General features: G+C 39.0%; 3 protein-coding genes across 6 annotated transcripts; 2 read left to right on the top strand and 1 right to left on the bottom strand.

Annotated features, from left to right (window-relative positions):
* Positions 1–430: 430 nt before the first annotated feature.
* brd8a (bromodomain containing 8a) lies at positions 431–11231 on the bottom strand. Of its 4 annotated transcripts, none has more exons than XR_004847168.2 (20): positions 10795–11230; positions 10271–10367; positions 8982–9051; positions 8819–8868; positions 8572–8694; positions 8388–8468; positions 8201–8265; positions 7512–7654; positions 6902–7093; positions 6176–6266; positions 5640–5789; positions 5016–5215; positions 4367–4820; positions 4204–4247; positions 3801–4069; positions 3493–3585; positions 3314–3382; positions 2853–3186; positions 1576–1620; positions 431–1359 (listed from the first exon to the last, which is right to left on the bottom strand). XR_004847168.2 is itself a non-coding variant. In XM_023268016.3 (20 exons), the coding sequence occupies exons 1-20, from the start codon at positions 10811–10813 to the stop codon at positions 1300–1302; spliced, it is 2559 nt and encodes an 852-aa protein (XP_023123784.1). In that variant the 5' UTR covers positions 10814–11230; the 3' UTR covers positions 431–1299. The 4 variants fall into 4 exon arrangements, 3 of the variants coding, with proteins under 3 accessions (XP_023123784.1, XP_023123783.1, XP_023123785.1); XM_023268016.3 differs by having other exon boundaries at positions 2904–3186; positions 5055–5215; XM_023268015.3 differs by having other exon boundaries at positions 2904–3186.
* Positions 11232–14008: 2777 nt separating this feature from the next.
* On the top strand, positions 14009–15811 carry gng8 (guanine nucleotide binding protein (G protein), gamma 8). The gene is made up of 3 exons (XM_023268020.3): positions 14009–14167; positions 14879–14991; positions 15339–15811. The coding sequence occupies exons 2-3, from the start codon at positions 14908–14910 to the stop codon at positions 15465–15467; spliced, it is 213 nt and encodes a 70-aa protein (XP_023123788.1). The 5' UTR covers positions 14009–14167; positions 14879–14907; the 3' UTR covers positions 15468–15811.
* Positions 15812–15996: 185 nt separating this feature from the next.
* tmem45b (transmembrane protein 45B) lies at positions 15997–20698 on the top strand. Its single transcript, XM_023268029.3, has 6 exons — positions 15997–16154; positions 17799–17996; positions 18078–18290; positions 18389–18573; positions 18797–18939; positions 20382–20698. Exons 2-6 carry the CDS (start codon positions 17807–17809, stop codon positions 20491–20493), a joined length of 843 nt encoding a protein of 280 aa, XP_023123797.1. The 5' UTR covers positions 15997–16154; positions 17799–17806; the 3' UTR covers positions 20494–20698.
* Positions 20699–20746: the final 48 nt, after the last annotated feature.

Below are 20746 nucleotides of genomic sequence, written 5' to 3' on the forward strand. Positions count from 1 at the left end.
CACCAGGAGCTGGTAAACCTGGAAACGTCTTGGCTCTAGTTCAAATAAAAGCTGTGAATCCGTTTTATTCATCAGGCCAATTTACATAATACTGAACAAGGTTAAACAGAAGCAAAATCTTTCATTATCATTGGTTCCTACACCAGAGAGGGAGCATTGTCAAAGAGGATGCGTCCCCTCTGCATGTAGACAACGCTGTGCAACAACAGTTCTGTTATATAAAACTAACAGTGGTAACGTTTTTTGCAAGTAACGCTTGTAGACACTGCTGCTTAACCCCAATCTCGACAAAATCTGCAAGCATTCTAACATATAGCACATCAAACATCAATCTCACAAAACAGACAAAAGAGAATTTTAGACTTAAAAAACAAAGGTATAAAATGTGAACTATTTAAATTCCCAACAGGAAGATCAGGCGTGTTCTCACTGATTTCTGCGCACATTTTATTTCTTTTTTTTTTTGCATGGGAGTTTCAGTTCTTAAACAGCAAAGTCAGGCTGTAACAGTTGCTGCTGTGGTCTGTTATTAGGTTGGCACTGTGGATGCATCTTGTGCAAATTTAACACGTTAGGTGGAAGATTAATTTACATATTTATTGTTTAACACTTTAAAGTTCACAAAACAGTTTATAAATGTCGTTCTTTTTTTTTAAAAGCACTGAAAATGACTCAGAATATGCATGTAGGTAATGTTTCATAGGAAATGTCGCATAGATAAAATCAACACAAACAATACAGACATATTTAAAAAGTAGAGTTTTATACGAGAAATGAAAATGTTTGAAATGTGTCCCTCTGATGAGTCACTTTTTGGGGCTCAAACCATTAGAAATTGTAGGTTAATAAGACTCTTGGGCCTCTGGTTTTACATATCATCATGGTGCAATTCACAAAATCAACCACACTAATAAGGAGTTGAACCAGGAGCCCAATAAACTTAATTTCAGCCAATTGTAGGCTTAGAGTAAGTTTTAGCTTCATTTATATGACCCAAAGGAACTTCAGGGCAGATTAAGTCTAAGTGATCTGCAGTTACATCTATGAAAGGTTTGACCTAGTCTTTCAGAATGCCCCATTGTAATCTGGGATTATACAGTACATAATCCATGTCTGTATGGCTGTCTCAGAAGAAATTAGCTTCTCCACCTTACAGTCTACCCATTTAATCTAGAGTGCAAGTAAAGGTTACACTGCACATTATGCAGAGTGAGTATCTGTGCAAATGAGAGACAATAAGCTCAGTCTTTTCATTTCAGATCAGGGACACCGCTGGACAAGATTTTCATACTGTTTTTTTCACTTCTTCATCTTGAGGTCGGCTTCTATGGCACTACGGCGCCCTCTGGTGCCTCCATCCTACAGACAAGGGGGATGAAACAACCACATTTAAATATGAAAACAGATGGTGGAGTTCTACTTGACAAACAAGTTGTGCTTCAAGATAGTTAAGTCAAGCATGACTTTAATGAGGGTTCCTTTGTTTTGATAAATATAACTTGTTCTGTTTGCTTCAGGAAAAAAAGTCAAGAAAGAAAGGGAGAGTTTTAAACACGCTACAGAATGGGTACTTACAAAAAGAGAAAGGAGGAAGGCAGGAGAGGACATGGAGACAGTGTCCTGTAAGAGGGAAACGATGGACATCAGAGCTGCGACTTGAAAGTCAGTGAAAGTCTCAAGAAGAAGCAAAATAGTGACAAGAAAACTAGAACACACAACATAAAACAAATGTTGAAAACAAGCTTTTGAAAACGAGGTTGAAACAAGCTTAAAGAGAGCTACTTTAAGAACATATTTCATTATAAACTGATATGACAATGGTGTAATATTTACTACGTATTTCCTTACTGCCCTGCCATTGCACTACTTTTCCACACCAGGTATTTTTTAAGGAACATGCCAGCATGTGTAACTCAGGAACTACATACAACATATACTACAGACATATATTCTTGTCGACCATTTTTCAAGGCATTGCATGAAGTTTTACAATCCTCTCCTACCTTCCAGTCAACTACTGGTTTCAGTTAAGATCAGTACGCTATGAAATATCACCATGTAATGCTTGGAATTTGCTTCGATTTTAGTTTGTCAACAGAATATTTTGGACATTGGACATAATTAGCTAGAAAGACCTTCTTAATTTCAATGAAGCATTCTGGCACCGGGCTGTGAAAGTGTTATACACCAAAAAAGTTTGACTGATGTTGCTTTGTCAAGGCTACTTTATTGTGGTACACTAATGTAGATGTACTTGTTTTAAAAATAATGGCTTAAAAATGGCATGGCTCAGTGGATAGAGTGGCCGTCTTGTAACCGGAGGGTTGCTGGTTCGATCTCATGTCAAGGTGTCAACGAGCAAGACATCGAACCCCTAACTGCTCCTGATGGGTCGTGGTTAGCGCCTTGCATGGCAGCTTCCGCCATCAGTGTGTGAATGTGATGTATAATGTAAAGTGCTTTGGGTATTGTTTCAGGTATAGTAAAGCGCTATATAAATACAGACCATTTACCATTTATATCTAAGAACATACTTCCAATATCAACGATAAAAAGTTGACTAAATATTCATTGTAGTTCATCAGACCAATTATCCGCCAATTTGTTTTTATACTGTCGTGGAAAGAATGGAAATCAACAGGTTTCCTTTAAGAAGAATGCTAATGCAGGCTTTGGTAAACTCTGAACTCATTAAGTTTTCAAATTTTAGAAAGTTGATTGTCATAGCATACGAAACCAATGGCTACCTGAAAGGAAATCAATCTAAAATCAAATGTCATGCTTTGGAAAATGGCCAGCAGATATAGTTTGGCATCACTTTCTTCTACCTTAAAGTCAGCCTGTTGTCTCACCCTTGTCTCTTCTTCTGACTCTCTGCTTTTGTCAAAATTCTAGTGAAGCACCTTGTCAGTAGAGTCCTGTTTGCGCGTGCTCTCACGGCCCCTCAGGCTCTTGGCGCTGATACCAGATTCTGCTGTCTCCATGATGAGCTGGGTAGCTAGAAACTGCTGGATCTGCTCCAGGACATCACGCTGCATCTCCACAGCCATGTGGTACACGTCATGATCCAGGCTGTTGTACATGACTGCATTCTGAAACATCAGCATGATGTCCCGCTGGAACTCGGCGGTGGTCCGTATCAAACCGGTCTCAATGTTCTTCTTTATGGTGGCCAGGTCCATGGGCCTGTAGAAGTAAATAAAAAAAGAGCAAGTTGAGTCTGGTGTTGGAGACACTTTCATACAAAAATTTTAAATTAATGAGATGAATATAGCTATACAATGCGACCACAGCAAACATGTTTGGTGCTTACCTGTGCACAATACTGTGGTATCCAGGTGCAATTTCATCTGTTACTGGCTGAAGGAAGACATTTGCATACCTACAACAGGTTCATATAAAATCCATTCAAGTAATGATCCAAAACATTCAAAAACAGAAATATATCAGAGGTCGTTGAGCATCAGTGGCTAGCGTTTCTGTAATCCTCACCTGTGATTAGCTGCTGCACGCCACACTAGCATAATGGCTTTCTTCCAAATCTTGTGAGCCTGTAGAGCTTCCAGGTCCTCACTGCACACAGAACTGTACAGTGATAGCACAAAAGAAGGAAGTAGGAAAAGAGCAAATGTCATAAAAAAGGTACTGACGAACAGAAACTAGTCTGCGGGATGACATGCTGAAAATTCAATATGCTTACACAACATCATTATGCACCATCTGGGCTGCACTTTCACCATCATCTCACACAAATCACACTTTAGTTCCTTGCTATATGTGCATGAATTTGAATTACTCACAACTGAGATGAAGCGGGGCTGCTGGGGATAGAGTCTGCAGTTGTGTGGAGCTGCAGAGACGAGGAAGCCGTGTGAAGGCTGTACCCATCCTCGCTCTCGCTGGCCGCAGGCTCTAGCTCCGTTTCTCCGTCTGGCTCTGAAAAGAATTCCTCCACCCCATCGCCCTCGTCTTCTCCACACAATTCTGGCCCATTGACCTCATTTTCCACTTTAGTCCCCGAGGCATTCTCTCTTCCCCCACCACTTATTCCGTTCTTCACCTTCATCTCCTACAAAGATGGAGAAAATGTAGAGAGGTTAAAACAAAGCCTACAGTGCAGGGATACTGTGGAGCAACACACTCTGCATTTCAGTACAGCAATTACAAGCATCATGTTCGTTTTGTCCTCGTTGGGTGCTATACCTTGGGATGCCTTTCTGTCAGTGGGCTATCTTCTAATATTGAGTCTGCCAAGATAGTAAAGATGAATAATAAGAAGGAAATGGTTATGCAAAATGCATAGTTGCATGCAAAATGCATGTTATGAAGCTAGTAAATACTAATATTCAATCATGGATGTGCATACCTCTGTGGGTTTTTTCAGGTCTTTGCTGTGCCCACTTCTCATTTTCACATTTTATGGTAACATCCAATGAAATGTGGTTTTTCGGGTGCACCACCCCTCCAGTCTCTCTCATTGCCTCAGACTGTGGAGGTGCTCCACTGTGGCAGTGCTCCAAACTCTTTGAGTTGCGTGAGGATGAGGAAGTGGGAGGAAGGCTCCTCAGTCCCATTGGAAATGCTGCAAGATGGTTATCTTGACTGTTGCACAGAGAGGAGAGTGAAGCTTCTGTCCTCCCCTCCAGGCTACGGTGAAGAGATGAGGACTGTGGAGCCCCTGTGGGCACTGTGGGGTGAGATTCATGAGGCCGGAAAGGCCCGGCATCCCAGGCACCAGACAGAGTATGGCCATTCTCCTCACAAAGGGACAGAGCAGCCTCAACTGCAGCTGCATCCAAAGCCTCTGCAGCCTCATCTGCCTGTAGAAAAAGACATAAAACTCTACGTCTTAAAGAACATCTGAAAACAAATCAAACATGGGTCCTACTGTGTGCCTTTTTCTCAGCACTGATGCCGGCGTGTAAGCTAATTAAACTGAACATAATGAAAATATTCACATTGTAAAGAAACTGAATTTTCTGTAAAACCCAAAACAGGTTTCATAAATGCTTTACTTTTCCACAACTGATCTCTGTGCTGTGAAGATATTGAACCTTGTCTTCAATGATGGCGATAATGTCCCCCACTGTCTTCAGGTCCAGCTCATCACCCATATACGACACAGTCACATCCTCCTCGCTGAGCTCTGACACCTTATCCTCCGTGGAGACCGGCTGGCACCCAGGAGGTGCAGATGGCACCAACACATCTACTTCTGCACACAATCAACAACTGATTTTCAGCTGCTATTATTAAAAACCTTAATTTGCTATTTCTAGGTCACATTATACAAGTTTTATCTTGTATCTGAATTCCAATCAAAACGAACCTGAACTCTTGTTTGGTACCTTTAGTTTTATCAACAAGTATCTGTAAACTTTTTAATCTTTTAGTTGTGCCAGTATCTAATGTATTAAATTGTGCATAAATTGTGAACCAAGGTACATAGTACATGTCATAGTTTGACCTCTAACTTATTAATCTCAATGTAGTCAGAATACTACATTCCATCTTTGCCTGTTAAGAAGAAGTGACCAAGGAACAACAGGGTTTAGCATTAAACTAGCTACACAGCAGGTGATGTTGAGGCTGTGAGGAGGATTGGCGTGTAGGTGTTGTGCAGGTGAAAGTGGACGGACCTGTACTTGCTGTGTCAGTAGAGTCAACAGGAACAGGAGTGGCAGCAGAGAGAGGAACACTGGAGGCGGAGTCTGCACTGACCATAAAACCTAACGGAGGAGAAAACTGGGTGGGACCGGCTTCCAGGAGACGGGACAACATCGGGGCGCCTGCCATGCACACACAAATACACACATTAACACACAAACTGCGGAGTGCATGCAAAGCAGCCGAAGCACTCAGTCAGCCAATGAGCAAACAGCTTAAACAACAGCAGCAGTTTTATAGAGAAAGCGCAAAAACATTTAGAATTAAACAGCAAAATTAGCAAATACGTAGCACTCTCCTACAGATAAAGATAGAATGCCTGTAAACAATAGTCAGCCCTCACTAGAATGTAATCTTATGTAATTATTTACTTTGTGATTCAGTTCTGTTGTATGAAGAAAATGACCTGAATACACATTGACTCAGTGTCAAATAAACACTCCAATACAGTGAATATTATCCTCACAGATTATCATTATCTTACAATGATCAAACATCATATCTGTACCTGTTGCCTGAGAATGAGGTTGACTAGGTGGAGCCAGCTGCAAGTCATGTGCTCCTGTTATAGTACCAGTGGACAGGTCACCGTCCCCAATCTGGAATAAAATGCACACATACAGGTCAAACATTTGATGTATTTTATCTGTTTTTTGAACATAAAGTGTACACCAAGTATTTGGATTCATGACTGATCCTGTAAAGCACGTCAAATCTGGAATTCTGTCACTGATTCACACAAAGTAATTTATCACGTCAAAGGGAATTTTTGTGTGTAAACCATGCAATCTTGCACATAAAACAAATCTAAAGTGGCATCTCTACAATTTGACTACAATCTTTACAGATGGCGCTAAATGTCAAAGCAGAAACACTAATAAAAGATGCACTCGTTCTGACAAACTGGAATTTCATAAGAGCGTAGCAGGCTTCGTCAAAAAACAACAACAACAAAAAGCGGGAACAAATTTTAATTCCAACTATCGAGCAGCCATCCGAAGCTGTATTTCTAATACATTTGCAAAAATAACAAAAAGCTCAGTCTTCTCTATTGTACAAACAAACTACAACCAAGAAAACCAGAAACAGAATATACAACTGAAGTATTAAATACTTTCTGAATGCTCAGTAATTCTAGAAATGATCCTATAAAGAACGGATGCCCTGCAGTTTCGTGCATGTTAATTATAGAGTTTGGGACTGCTGGCATAATACAGAAGGTCCCTCGACATACCAGTCTGGAATTTGCGGCCAAGATGCTGCCTTTTTTCAGTAACTCTGACAAGAGTGGAGATGGTGGTGGTGTAGCTTTCTGGCCCATGAGCTTCTTCTGAGTGGGGTCATCCAGAAGTGACCCGTGGCTGATGTCGTCGGTACTAGATCCAGAAGACTCAGTGAATGTCAATAACCTGGCTGTTCCTGAAGCCTAAAGACAGACAGAGAGAAACATGAAGTAATAACACCATATGAGTTAAAGAATGCTCGCTGATCTATCTGTATTTCTTTGTCTTTTTTAGGCCTGAAAACAGCAAAAATGTCAACTATGATACCTGTCAACTATGTTACAAAAAGTCCTGCACTTCTATATTGACCCAGCTATACTTGATATGCAATAGCACAAGGATTCTCCTTCTTATAATACCAAGAAATTACTTGAAGAAATCTAAATTTGAGGCACACAATACCTAGCTGTAACTCAAAAACCGAACTAATCTGACATAATTCCAAACATTAGCACTGTACCTATTAAAAATACCAACAGAACATTTTAAAATCACAAAAGGAGGCGAGACAGTTGAAAAGTGAGGCTGACCTTAAGTGCCTTTGAACATTCAGAGACTTACATTTTTTGTAGATGTAAGATCCAGCGTCAAGCACTCGAGTGGGTCGCCTGGTGAGAACTCCTGGCTTGGGGAGCTACAGCCTGAGGGCGAATGCATGGAGACGCTGGGCATCCGCTTGGGAGTGGTCTTTGCCACCTGTCTGGCTGAAAGAGGGAGAAACACCACAGTGAGGATTTCCTTATCAGTCACGCAAAAGCTGATGGTCGACTTACTCTTTTTTCCTGTTTGTCAAACAAGAAAGACAAGCAATTATTATCAGACTTTCACTCAGTCAAGCAGCTTGGCTCTGCAGTGTTTGGTTAAATGGTTCAAGTTAAGAGAAATACATTGACAAGTATTTACTGTGAGATCAGTGCTGACACAGCTGAATATGTGCATATGATAAATAGGGCTGTAGGGCTGATTTCTAAGAGGATAAGCACAAATACACCTCTGAGGTGACTTTTCCTGTGCACTTTTCTCAACTCTACAGTAATACAGTAAACCAATTTAGCTATACAATGTTATCCATCAATCTAAAAGCTCTAAAATCTGTGACACTTTCAGCCGAGAGTGAATAATGAATGTGTTCAACAAGGGGGGCAAGTAACTGCAGATGAACCGTCTCAGCTGTATTTCAGAAGTCAACACGATTTATGGAGTATTGGTTAAATTAATGACAAAATACAGCATAAAATTAAAGGAGATACCCTGATAAGCAGCATCTGTGTTTTTTCTTTTTAACTCTGCTTCCTCCTCCTCCAGTTTCTTCTTCCTGGCAGACACACAAAAGATATATTTTCTTATATTTCAGCATTTCTAATGTCTAGTAATGGGAAAACAGACGTATGGTTTAATTGTATAAACGAGTCTGATGAAGGGTTTGTTTTCTCTTACTGCCGAATTTCTTCCCACAGATCTTCCAGTTTGGAGTCCAGGTGTCCAGCTTGAATCAGTTCAGCTTCTCTCTTCAGCTTCCTATTAAAACAGCAATGAATCAATGCAGTTTATGATGCAGTGATTTAGTTTTTTTGGGCTGTATGACGATGTCTTCATGCCGTTCAAAGGCACGCAGTGTTACCTGTGCTTCTCCTGTGTTTCTTTGATCAGCTTCTTTAGTTCTTCGATCCTCTCAGACGTCAGCCTGCGTACTATCACATCCTCCACTGTCTCCACCACCTCCCCTTTCTCACCACGTTTTCGCCTGACAGTAACAAACGCATTAGTTCTTGACAGTGTTTTCTGACACACAAGTAAACCTATGCAATCTGTTTTAACTTGCAGGTCTAGAAAAGCATGCTGGAGGTTAAAGTCACTTATGTGCTCACTTTGGGGCCTCTGTTGTTTCCAGGAGCTCAGAGTATTTGGAGGCACAGTGCTGCGAAGATGCAAAGGAGAATCAAGAACAACTTTGCGAGAAGACAAAAGATAATGCGTGAAACAGAAATTACATTTCTGTGTTCTGAGACTGAACCTCAGATTTTGTCATACCTTTTGAGAGAACCAGTCAGGTGGTCGCCCAGGTTCTGCAAACGGTTTGATGGTTCGGCTGACAGACACCCTGTTGAGATGAAAAACGCTAGAAGACAAACACTTCAAGCCTAAAACATTGTCCTATTTCTGTCCTGGTGAGGTAGAGCTATTTTTTCAGTCTCATTCGCATGTTTTGTTTATCAATTTTGTCATTTTATTTGTTAAAGTCTCTCTCCTGTTACTGATTACATCCTTAAATACTCAACTCTGTGTATAAAAGTGACACATTTAGAAGTTGTAGTCTATGAAAAGGATTCTGTCCTGCCTTAAAATAGCTTAGATGTAACTCTACACTGTGGCTTCCTCGAGAATTTGCCGATCTATGAAGTAATGACCTCTTTTTTCATCCACAACTCCACCACTTGCTGCAGCTGGAGAACACCAGCTCACCCCCGGAAGTCTTAAATCTGTATTTTTGAGACTGTCATCGTTACACTGCAGTTTCAAAGTGGAAATGGTCAGGCATGGCACTGACTGCTTGTTTCTCTCACAATGTGTTTTACAGCAAATATAAACACAATTAGACATGGTAACGAGGTAAATAAAATAGTTTTTCACCACAGGGCATCTTTAATTATTTTATAATTAGTCTTTTGGTTGTGAAATCATGCAGACATTATGCAAAATTAAAGTCAACTTGCACTGGGGCGTACCATGGATAATATGCCAGTTAATCACAGCTCATCAGCTAGACAACTACATTAGAGGTAGACCAATATGGATTTTTCAGGGGCGATGTTGATAACGCTTATTACGGATCAAGGAGACCAGTGATTGATATTTGAAATGGACATCCAAATTTTGAATAACACAAAATTTCGTTGAAATGCCTGTGTTTATTTATGTTTTCAATATGTTTACATAAAAGAAAACTTCTCATCATTTACCCCTCTTTGCTGAGAAGCTATTACTTGTGACCAATCAGTGTGGGAATCGATTTTTAAAACAGTAACAACTAGTCGGTCACTGAACTGCACAGCTACCTATGGTTAATTCATCTTATTTGCATTTTGTTGTGCTGTGAGGGGAAACCACAGCAGCAACCCTTTGAAGTTCTTAGGGAGACAAAAATAACAACAGAACCCTGCTTACTGACAATGTCTTACCTTACAAGGTAATCTTAAAAAAAACAATTACATATGATTGTGCATGGGTGTATCTTAAGAGTCTGAAACATACAATTTTGCATGCAATAAAGAATCACTGGCACCAGCTTTGGACTAAAAAACAACAGAAAGTGCATTTACCAGTTCTGGTCGCCACTCTTCATGACAGATGTGGCCAAACACAGCTTCTCCCTCACTGACCATGGCTCTGTTGGTCCAATGACAAGCAGCTTGTGTTCTGCAGATGTAGGGGGGGGACAACACATGACACACACTTTACACAGTATCTCCCAACAAAGCCTATATGTCCCTCGGATTCCCTGCTGTGGCTCTCAGGCCTGGTGTCGACTGGAAACTCTTGCCTTCATTTTTTTTATGCCATTTTATGACCGAACTGCCCACCACGCCAGCAGTTGACAGTAGACACATAACTACTCGGCTTGAGCACACAAAGAGCGAGTCGTTGGTACAGTCGGTGTTAAACAGGAGCCAGCACTAGTGTACAGAGAGCTGTTAACTCGTGATGACAGTCATTAATCGTCGCTGCTGGCTCCCCTGCAGGGAGCGGAGGCTGCCATGAAGGGAACTTAGTGCTGGCAACATCCACACGCACCGCTAACTGGTAGCATGTCATGACATTCGCTATATGTAACGACGTTACTCACTTCCAACCCCGTTTGCCATCTTCCTGTCATCCCGACATCCCGAACATCCTGCTTAGACAGAAACCCAGCAATTAACAACGCTGGCGGTGTCCGAAAGCGGTCTGCACACAATGATGGACGTTAACATCAATGGATGTTGTGGATGTTGTTTTTTTTTTTTTTTTTTTTTTAGCTAGCACGCCGAGTCGCCGCTGTCCGTTAAAGTCACAGTCTTAGCTGCTGGTAACTTAAGGATTAACTAGCTAGCCGGAAAAAAAGGCTACGAAGGACTGTGTTCGTTAAAGAGTCGCGAAAACGGTTGAATCTTCGTCCGGACCTCAACAAAGTCTGTGTTGCTGAGCCTCCGCCAGACAGACGGGAATGTTTAGCTTTCTGTCCTCACAAACGTTATTTCTCATTGTAGCTAGCAGCGAACCGTTCATACACGCCCACCACCGAGGATGATGATGGTACGACCCCAGAGGCAGCTGGAGCTCCACAACTTAGCTAATTAGCTTGTTTCGGATAAAAAAATAACCCTTTATAGTGGCAGTAAAATGATGATAATATGTGCACAAATGTAAATGTGAAATGTCTTTGATGTATTTGTTTTCTGGTTGACAAACTAAACAACAAACTGGGTTCCTTGTCATACACCTAGCTAAGTAATAACTCATATGTAGCATGTTGTGCAGCTATTATGAGCTCACCGTGGCTAGTTACATGTAGCATGATATGGATATGGAATATTAAACATGCATGTGAAATGCAAAAACATACTGCGTTTTCTATATGTTTGCATTACATAATTACACATGTCAAAAGCAAACCAATACATTCATTTATATAGCACCTTATCACACAAAGGTTATCCAAAAAACAACACCTGTATGGATAAAATAGTAAGAAAAAAAATAAACAGGGTAAAAGTGAAATTAGGTACATCTAAAAGGAGTACAGGCAAGTTGAGAAAGTGCACAAAATGACTGACTTAAACAGCAGAAAAAGATAAGAAAAAGAACAAAAAACCCACAAAGAAGTCATACTTAAATAACCCTGTATATGTATTTCTTTGTGATGTTTCAATACAACATGAAAAATAATAAGAATATATAATGAATGAAGCTAAGAAGGTTTCTGCAGCCTGTAGATGATGAATTACAATGTGGGATTTTTATATGGTGCAGAGGAGTGTGCCAGAAACTGTGCAGCAGGTGCCACAAACTAGAATAACTGGTTTGCGGTTTGAATGAGATGGCAAAATAAATGATGGGGGACATCCAGGAGAGCTGGGACTCTGGCAGGTTATATTTTGACGTAAATTATTTGGGCTTATTTCTACACTCTACAATTGCCTTGTTTATGAAATTAGGGGTCAGGCTTCTTTAACTGTATGATAACATTAAAACCTTACCCAGAGTTGCAGTCAGAGGCCTGCACAAAAGGGAATTTTGACTTTTCAATTAAGTTATTGAGCTACTAATATAGTTATAAAGAGTCAAAACATGTTTTGCAATCTATTTTCTGAACCTGTTCACTATGCATTAAAGTGTAAATATATCATTTTCCAGTTTGTCTCTCTCTTTTAATGACAATGACTTCAATCAAGGTTATAAATGCATGTTTCATAGAAATATTTTTGAAGCAGAATCATGTGAAGTACCTCTGTGTAACATTTTCTGTAAGCCGAAGTTATGGAAACCATTTGCAGTTAAGAGTGACACAACAATAGCACTGCCATGACTTGATACCTAATCATTAAGCACAACATACTTTTGGCTGACATAACAGCAATCCTGCAGCTGTTAAAAATGAATCTGTCAAAAGTTCTGTCAAAATCTGAAGAGGTAATAAAATTTGGACACGTCTGTAAAATGTTAAAATAATTGCAGAACCTGTAAACCACTGCAATGATTATGCGCATCTCCACTCTGGTTTCATCGATCTAGTGGTGTAGCATCTATCAGAGCTGAACAGTATGAAAGAAGACACATGCTGGTTGACTGGCTGGATAGATGGCTAGAGTATATAAATATAATTATCATCAATTTTAAAGTTTTTGTCAAGGATATGAACATTCTCCTGAATGAGATGCAACACAACTGGGCAACTTGTATATTTTGGCCCTTGTAGACAGCTGGTTAGCTGAAGGAACAGCTCTGTGCCCTCCCAAGGTCCTGTATCGTTCATAAAGAGAGACCAATTACTAGAGGGAAACAAATGTTAATGAGGCACTTGACATTTACCTCCATAACGCTGCCACTTTGCCCCCCGTTGCTCTGGCGAATAAGTCAGCTCTACAGGAAAGACTGGCAGCCTTACAGAGGGCAGCTACAGCAGGAGACGAATAATTCTGTTGTCTGAGAAAACTCTCACTTTAACAAAGCTCAGCCATTTACTGAGCAAATTTACTGTGAGATTTAGCCCAGTATTCCTTGTGTTTTTCTTGCAGGAGAGAATTGGGCTCTTAAAATATTTGTTTGGAGTTTTAGAAGTCAGTTTTCTTCAGTCTGCACCCCCTCTTGAAACACAGAAGCATGTTACCTGTCATATTTTATCACTTATACTGTAAATCTGCACAACACACCATCTAATAACCCAAGCAGATTAAATCATCAAATATTTTTATAAAACAACAGGTTAGAAAACTATCAGAATTATCCAAATTTCTCACCTATATTTTCTAATAGTTTAATCTGTTTTTCTTAGTGTATTTTTTTAGGTATTAATTTATATTTGTTGTTTTATTTACACTGTATTAGCACTGGGAGAACAGCATTTTGTTTTCTCCATATTCAAATACACAAGAAATATCAATAAACAAACCTTGAATCTTGAATTTAAAATTATTTTTCTTTAATAGCATCACTGTAACTGTATAAAAAACTGAAAAAATTGTCAATCCACTGAAGAAAAAACAATTTCTTGTACTGTGAAACCATAAAATTTAAATCAGGAAATCCAATTAAAGCCACGGAAAACAGCTTTGGCTATTCTCTTGAGATTTTCCACATATGATGTCTTTTATTGTTGCAGATGTTTTTTTCTCATCTTTACAACTCATTCTAACCACATTTGTGGTTCACGGTGATTTTTTTTAAACCGGCGTTTAATGGTCCACCTTGGTTCATGAGCTCCTATACTATCGCTCTGATAGTGATGGAGACTCCAGAGATGAAGGTTACGCCACATGTTGCCTTTAACTGCTGCACAAAGCCCATCCTGGAGGCAGAACCTCAGCTAATGATTTGAAGGAGGGAACCTACTGAAGCCTCCCTCCTCATCTTTGCCATCAATCTCACTTCATTTGTTGCTGGAAGTTTGTGTGGCGGACCCTGCTGAAGATAGGTCTGCTTTTGGACGAGGAGTTCAACGGTTGCCGTCAGTCTTGGTGGTGAGTTTGTTGGAAATTTGTGTGAGTTACAACAACTCTTGAGAAATTGTAGTTAATTTTTTGTCTACTTTTGTATAGTTGCATGGAAACAGCGTAGAACAGCCCATATACCGTGTTGATACTGGCAGCATGAGTATGTAGAAATTATTTACATTGAGATTCCTGCTGATTCTAACAGACACTAGCATATTAAATAAACACTCTTTCAGTGTTGACTTACGACTCTTTTGCTTTATTGCCCTATAGGAGGCTCAGCCAGATTAATCTTGCATGAGCATCTGAGCAACATAGCAGCAGCTGTGTAGACAGAAATGTAAAGAGATAGTGTCAGCAGCAACTTTGAATCTTCAGTTTTGATAAACATATTCTGCAAACATGGGATAAGCATATTCTGCGGGAGCAACATGTTAATGTTAGGTGTATTTACGCTCTCAGCTAGCGGATGCCCCCCCAGGGGAGGGCTGCTCTGCCTCCGCTCCCCTGCCCTCCTCCTCTGAGACCTTCCCTGCACCACTTGCAGCTGAGACCCAGGGAGCAGAATTAACAAGCAAATTGAAACAGACTCTAACCACTGGCACAGATACCGCCAATAATTTGTCACTTGTTATGTTTGCTGTGTGTGCCCTTTAGAAGTGTAGTCATCTGTTTTTTTTTCTTTAACTCAGTAATCAGTGATGCATATTGGTACGTCTTGTTTGTGGTTTGCTGCAGGCTGGCTGACTTTAGTGGGAAGGGGCAGGATGTCCAACAACATGGCCAAGATTGCAGATGCTCGAAAGACGGTAGAACAATTGAAACTGGAGGTCAACATAGAGAGGATGATGGTGAGTCTGCACATAATGGAATATGTCAACATGCTGTGTGAAAATAGCACTTTTTTCACTTCTTTGTGTTTCAGAATCAGTTTAGTTTCACATATGCACATCAGTCATATAACAGGTCGCTTATAATGTATAAAAATGCAAAATACAAACATCTTTTTTTGCCCAGTCTGGCCTTTTCAGTTAAAGGAAGCCAGTTTGTTTTGCTGTGTCTCAATAGTAGATACATCTACAATTAGGGAAGATGTTTTTGTTTTTAAATGAATGGTAATAAATTAGCTAAAATAAAACTTCTTATCCTCCCCCTTTTTTAACTCACAGATGCACATTAACACAACCTTTCTGTCCAGGTATCCAAAGCAGCTGCTGATTTAATGGCCTACTGTGAAGCTCATGCCAAAGAGGACCCCCTGGTGACGCCGGTGCCTTCATCTGAGAACCCATTTCGAGAGAAGAAATTATTCTGTGTGATACTATAACCTCAATGTGAGCGCGGCGAACATTAGAGCTATTTTAATGTCGAATTTGTTGTTGGCTTCAATTTTTATTTATGTTTTTTTAAAAAAATAACATTCAGCTTTAATTGTAGCAGCTCCCTGGTGACTAACTTCACTTGGGAAATGATCATCTTTTACACATGATAATGAGGACAATAAAAATGTATTAAAAGTGGGTGCAAAGTTCATTTAAACAGGCCAGTGCTGCTGTCTTTCCTTGTGCACACAGCTTATATATTAACCAAATTGTGTCTAAGTTCTCCCTCTAAAGTTTTTCAAACACGATAAAAATCTTTATTCACACCAAACGTGAAAGAAAAAAAGAAGTTAACGTTCACACAATTTGCTGTGCTCTAAATATATTTCCTCATATTTTCACAGAATGGCTACGCTTAAGGTGACATTTGTTGAAGGAAATGTTCTCGGTTTTAAATAAAGATCTGAATTAAAAAAAAAAAAAAAGCTGGGTTTTGTTTATCTTCCTGTTTCCCAAAGGATGCACCTCGCTCGCTGAAACTAATGCAAATGAAGGGTGGGGCTATGAGCTGTGACAGTACATGTTGGAGCAACAGGCAACAGGTGTGCGCAGTTTACACAAACCACAAGGCTTTACCTCTGACAGCTGCCACGATTCACACAGAACTTTGGGAATTAGCAGCAAAAATTAAGGTATGTACATTTTATCAGCCATAGCTGTCAGAATAAGGGCTTATTTTAGCATATGCCACATGTAACTGGACGGTTCTGCTGCAGCTTACTTATGTTTTAAATGTATAAGCAGGCTAGAAATAATATCTGTAGTGACTTACTTTTACAGTCTTACAACTTTATACCTGCATGCATCTGTTAGAAATTATGTGAAAATGCTTCAGAATGTATGAAATATAAAAGGAAGAAAATGTGGAGCCACATCAAGTCAAACAGGGCTAGTCAAGAAAAACTAGTCTGACTGAACATGCGGGTCTAAAACACACCCGGACTTCATGAGCACAAGAAGAGGTAGTTAGAGTCAACTATAAAAAGCACAGATTCAGCTTCAGCCATGAAAAAACATGAATCAGTCACAGTATGAGTCACTATGCTACAAAAACTATACATCCAATTTTGCATTTCACGTAAATATGTCAGTGGAACCATTTTACTGAGAGCACATAGCTTAGCGTTTTATATTTATCTGTAGCTTAGTCAATGAATTCAGCATTTGTAGCTAAAACTAAGACAGAAATTCAACAACTGTTTGGTTTATTTGAGCTTGGATGGACAGCATGATCATAGACAAAGCAGGATTGTTTGATTTGAATTTCGCTTTTGCAAAACAAATGAGCAAAACCTGCCCCAATTGGATAAAATACCAAGTACAAATGGTTGCTCTTTTCTATTGTATGTTTAAAACAGCAGGCAAGATAACATTATAATTATGAATTAGCTATGTAGCTGTATAAATGACAGTTATTCTGAAACAACCCTTATTTTTATTATGGGTGTCTAACTGTTCGCTGCACTTTTTAGTCCACTGTCTTTCCACACTGGATTGCTTGTAATCATTGTGGATTAAAATGTCATAAAATAAATTTATGAGCCTGGACTTTAACCTCAAAGCCGAATCATTTTACAGTCAAAGGAATAGAAGCATTTAGTTACAGTGATAAACAGTGTACACTGTAAAAAAAAAACATTTAAAAAGAAGGCAAAAAAAGGAGTAATTTCACAGATTTAAAAAAAAAAATAGACAAAAATGTTAGATTCAGGTTTAATATTGTAAATATATTTTCTAAAATTACATACAGTTGGTGAGAACTAACAGAAAAAGAAGTGTTGGTTCTGTAATTTTAGATAGATTTGTTATAAATGTATTGGTGAAGGAGAGATATATTTCATAACTACAAAAGTTTTCAAATAAAAACAAACAAAATGCTGATTAAAAGCGATTTCGTTACTGTATATAATCAGTAAGTATTGGTGACCTTTCACACACATGGTTTGACAGTAAATCCATCAAGATTTTCCTGTAAAGTTATAAGTAAAACTCTTATTACTTGAAATGATCCATAAACAATAATACACATTTGCAATTTGAAATCAAATTCGTACTTTTGCAACACTATTTTGACATTTTTGACACGACTTGTTACATCAAATTATATATTAAAACCAAACTAACAATGACCATTTTTCTGACGTGATTATTTGTATTATAGTATCATTTGACCACATTTGTTGGTGTTTTCATTGTTTTTTCACATGTAAGTTCATTAAACATTAGAAAGGCAAACATTGTATGACATTTCTAAGGTATATTTCTTATGTTTCCAGGCCTAGGAATGGCCAACTTTGGAGGACATGCCATCCCGGGCAGTTTTTTCCTCATCTATGGCTTTTGGCTGACAGTGAAACACATTCTCCAACACTACTGGAGGAAGAATCAACTTAAAGGAAGACAAGTATTGCCGCCTTTATTTAAAAGAATGGAATACTTCGAAGGAGGATTCACAATCTTTGCCTCGTTTGTTGGTCAGTTTTCCTTCCAGTCTGTCTCCATCACTGAAGCCCGCTCCCGTCTCATGTCATTTATCTGACATTGTCCTGTCACAGGTATTATGGTTGAACAGTTTGTGGTGGACGGGCCTCATGCTCACCTCTACGACTACGAGAACGATACCTGGGTCAAGCTGATGAACTGGCAGCACAGCACTATGTATCTGTTCTTTTTGATTTTTGGAATAGCTTTAGTTGCCAGTACTGCATCCAAAATGCTGCCAGTTGGTATCGATCGGCTCGCTCTCTCCATGGCACTTTTTGTTGAAGGTAAGCCTCAAGGAAGTCAAGTTTTAGTTACACATTTGTTCATGTGCCCTTCATGCATATTTGAACTGTGTTCTCCTGTGTCTCCCCCTATGATCCAGGGTTTCTGTTCTATTACCACGTGCACAGTCGCCCCCCTCTGGATGCTCACATCCACTCCCTGCTGCTGGTGGCTGTGTTCAGTGGATCAGCCAGCACCATGTTGGAGGTGTTTATACGAGACAACATCATTCTGGAGCTGCTCAGGTCATGTCTGTTCATCCTGCAGGGTTCATGGTTCTACCAGGCAAGTAGCAACATGGGACGCTGAGTAAACCGTAACGTGTGAAGTGTCATATCCAGAGCAGCATTAAAATGCACCCTTAAACTTCTCATGACTTTTCAGAACCACTACCAATTCTTACCACACAATAATGGTGTGTCATACTGGCGTCACACCTATCAAACACGTCTAGTTATGTGAACACCTATAATTGTCCGATTTCTTTATCAACTATTTGTCATTCCAGATTGGATTTGTACTTTACCCCCTAAGTGGACCAGAGTGGGACTTAAAGCTGCACGACAACATCATGTTTGTCACAATGTGCTTCTGCTGGCATTTAGCTGTTGCCCTGCTTCTAGTGGTTTGCACCTCCTCTGTGGTTTGGTTGTAAGTATCCCATCCTTTACCTATGCATCCTTTAAGTAACTGCTGTATAAGTTTATGCAGAGCAGGGTAAACATGAAATAAATTTAAAATCCACTTCTTTGCTTCCAAGATATCTACATGGCCTATATTTATAAAGAGATACATTACATCAGGTTGTCATTCTCTGTTAAATGTAGAACAATTCAACATTTCAGCATATTTTAGCCTATATATTCTGTATTTGTATTTATTGTTTTTGTGCAGAAGTGATTAGTTAATGAAAAAATATTTGGGTAAGACGGGATGATCTCACAAGTTCACTTTTCAGACTAGCAGCTGTGAATAATTATACAGGAAGAGGAAGTAAACAAGAGCATAGTCTCATAGTAAGGAGGAAATATTCACTAACGGATCATTCAAGTTACCTGTCTCTAAAAGTCTGTTAGAGTGCTACCAACTAGGATAAAAAAAAAAAAAAAAAACTATTTAATTCACATTAAGGGCAAACTCTTGGATTGTTATGAGTGATATAATGAAAAGAAAAATGTAAGAAGAAATTGAGTGTTCACTCTAAATGTAAATACAAAGCCCACCCCTCTGGGCAACCTACCTGAAAGTTGTATTATTTACATTTAAAAATGAACAAACTACCACATATTTGAACAAAGTACTGTTTGATTGAATGATTTCTTTAGCATCTTGTTAAGATTTTAATATATAGTAGAAAATAAAGTTTTCGCTGAACAGAAAGCACATATCCATTTGCATTTTATTCTGCTCTTTAAAGCTTTCTTTGAAATAATGTTTCCATAGTCAACATGGTTTTGTTGACAATCAACATTTCTCACCAAACTACACTGTCTACTTGTGGAGGAAGATCATTCAGATGATTTCTGTCGTAGCCTCCTAAGACCTGAGCTTTGGTTGGGCTTGCATTTTAGATTTCTTCTAGTTATTTTGGATAAGGAGTAACCAATAAATATAATGACTGGATAATATTTAATATCTGATTGTTTATTATAAATAATATTATTGTTATTATCATTATTAATAACAATACGTTTTGAAAAAAAAAAAAGATGTCCATATACTGTATGGGAACGCCAGGTCTTAGGAGATTAAATAACTGCTTGAAGTGTTTAAAGGCTTTAAGGATATTTGCATACGCCTTTGAATACACAAATTTGCTGTTCTCTTCTTCTTGTACTTTACTGGTGCGTTACTCTTTGCAGTCCTCTGCAGTCGGTAGAAATGTATGCACATTTCTGCAGCACAAATTCTGATCAAAACGTACAACTCTATTTATTGATTTTGTCTATATTTAGGATATTTGGCATTTCTTGCAAGATACGCAGGAGCATATTCATGATTCATAAATTGTGAGAAAATTGGAGAAGAAAGTTTGTTGTGTACTCTGCCTGCAGTTTGTATTTTTTTTTTAAAGTTTTGTCTTGTTCCAATAGGACTTTGACAAGATTCTCAGGAAAGAGACGGGACATAGAGATCGGAATGCGAAACACATCCCTGAAAACAAGCTCTCAGAAGGCTTTACTCGAAGAGTCAGATGAAGAGTGAAGGCATCACTGTGATTCTTTAAATTGTTCTGAATTAGACTTCATTTTCTGTGTTAAGAAGAAATCTATGATCTATAAAAGTTTTGCACAATGTACTACAGATGTTTTTGTACAAAAAAATAACAACCAAATGTTTTTAAATGTGATCGGTTACCATGCTTTGTTCAAATATTTTACCAGTTCAGAAATATAATTTTGTAACCTTAGATGCTTGGTGTGTGTGTGTGTGTGTGTATAGTCTATCAAATGAAATC

This window comes from Amphiprion ocellaris, chromosome 14 (assembly GCF_022539595.1).
Source record: "Amphiprion ocellaris isolate individual 3 ecotype Okinawa chromosome 14, ASM2253959v1, whole genome shotgun sequence".
Lineage (NCBI taxonomy): Eukaryota > Metazoa > Chordata > Actinopteri > Pomacentridae > Amphiprion > Amphiprion ocellaris.

Bases quoted from the DNA above. Each gene is read 5' to 3' on its own strand.
- brd8a (XM_023268015.3), bottom strand. The intron at 8,266-8,387 runs GTAAGAGAAAAC...TGTGTCTGCCAG, and splicing joins CTGTGGGAAGAAATTCGGCA to GAAGAAGAAACTGGAGGAGG. The intron at 7,655-8,200 runs GTATCTCCTTTA...TCCCTCTTTCAG, and splicing joins CACAGATGCTGCTTATCAGG to CCAGACAGGTGGCAAAGACC.
- gng8 (XM_023268020.3), top strand. From the start codon at position 14,908: ATGTCCAACAACATGGCCAAGATTGCAGATGCTCGAAAGACGGTAGAA. The intron at 14,992-15,338 runs GTGAGTCTGCAC...CTTTCTGTCCAG, and splicing joins TCAACATAGAGAGGATGATG to GTATCCAAAGCAGCTGCTGA.
- tmem45b (XM_023268029.3), top strand. From the start codon at position 17,807: ATGGCCAACTTTGGAGGACATGCCATCCCGGGCAGTTTTTTCCTCATC. The intron at 18,291-18,388 runs GTAAGCCTCAAG...CCTATGATCCAG, and splicing joins CATGGCACTTTTTGTTGAAG to GGTTTCTGTTCTATTACCAC. The intron at 18,940-20,381 runs GTAAGTATCCCA...TTGTTCCAATAG, and splicing joins ACCTCCTCTGTGGTTTGGTT to GACTTTGACAAGATTCTCAG.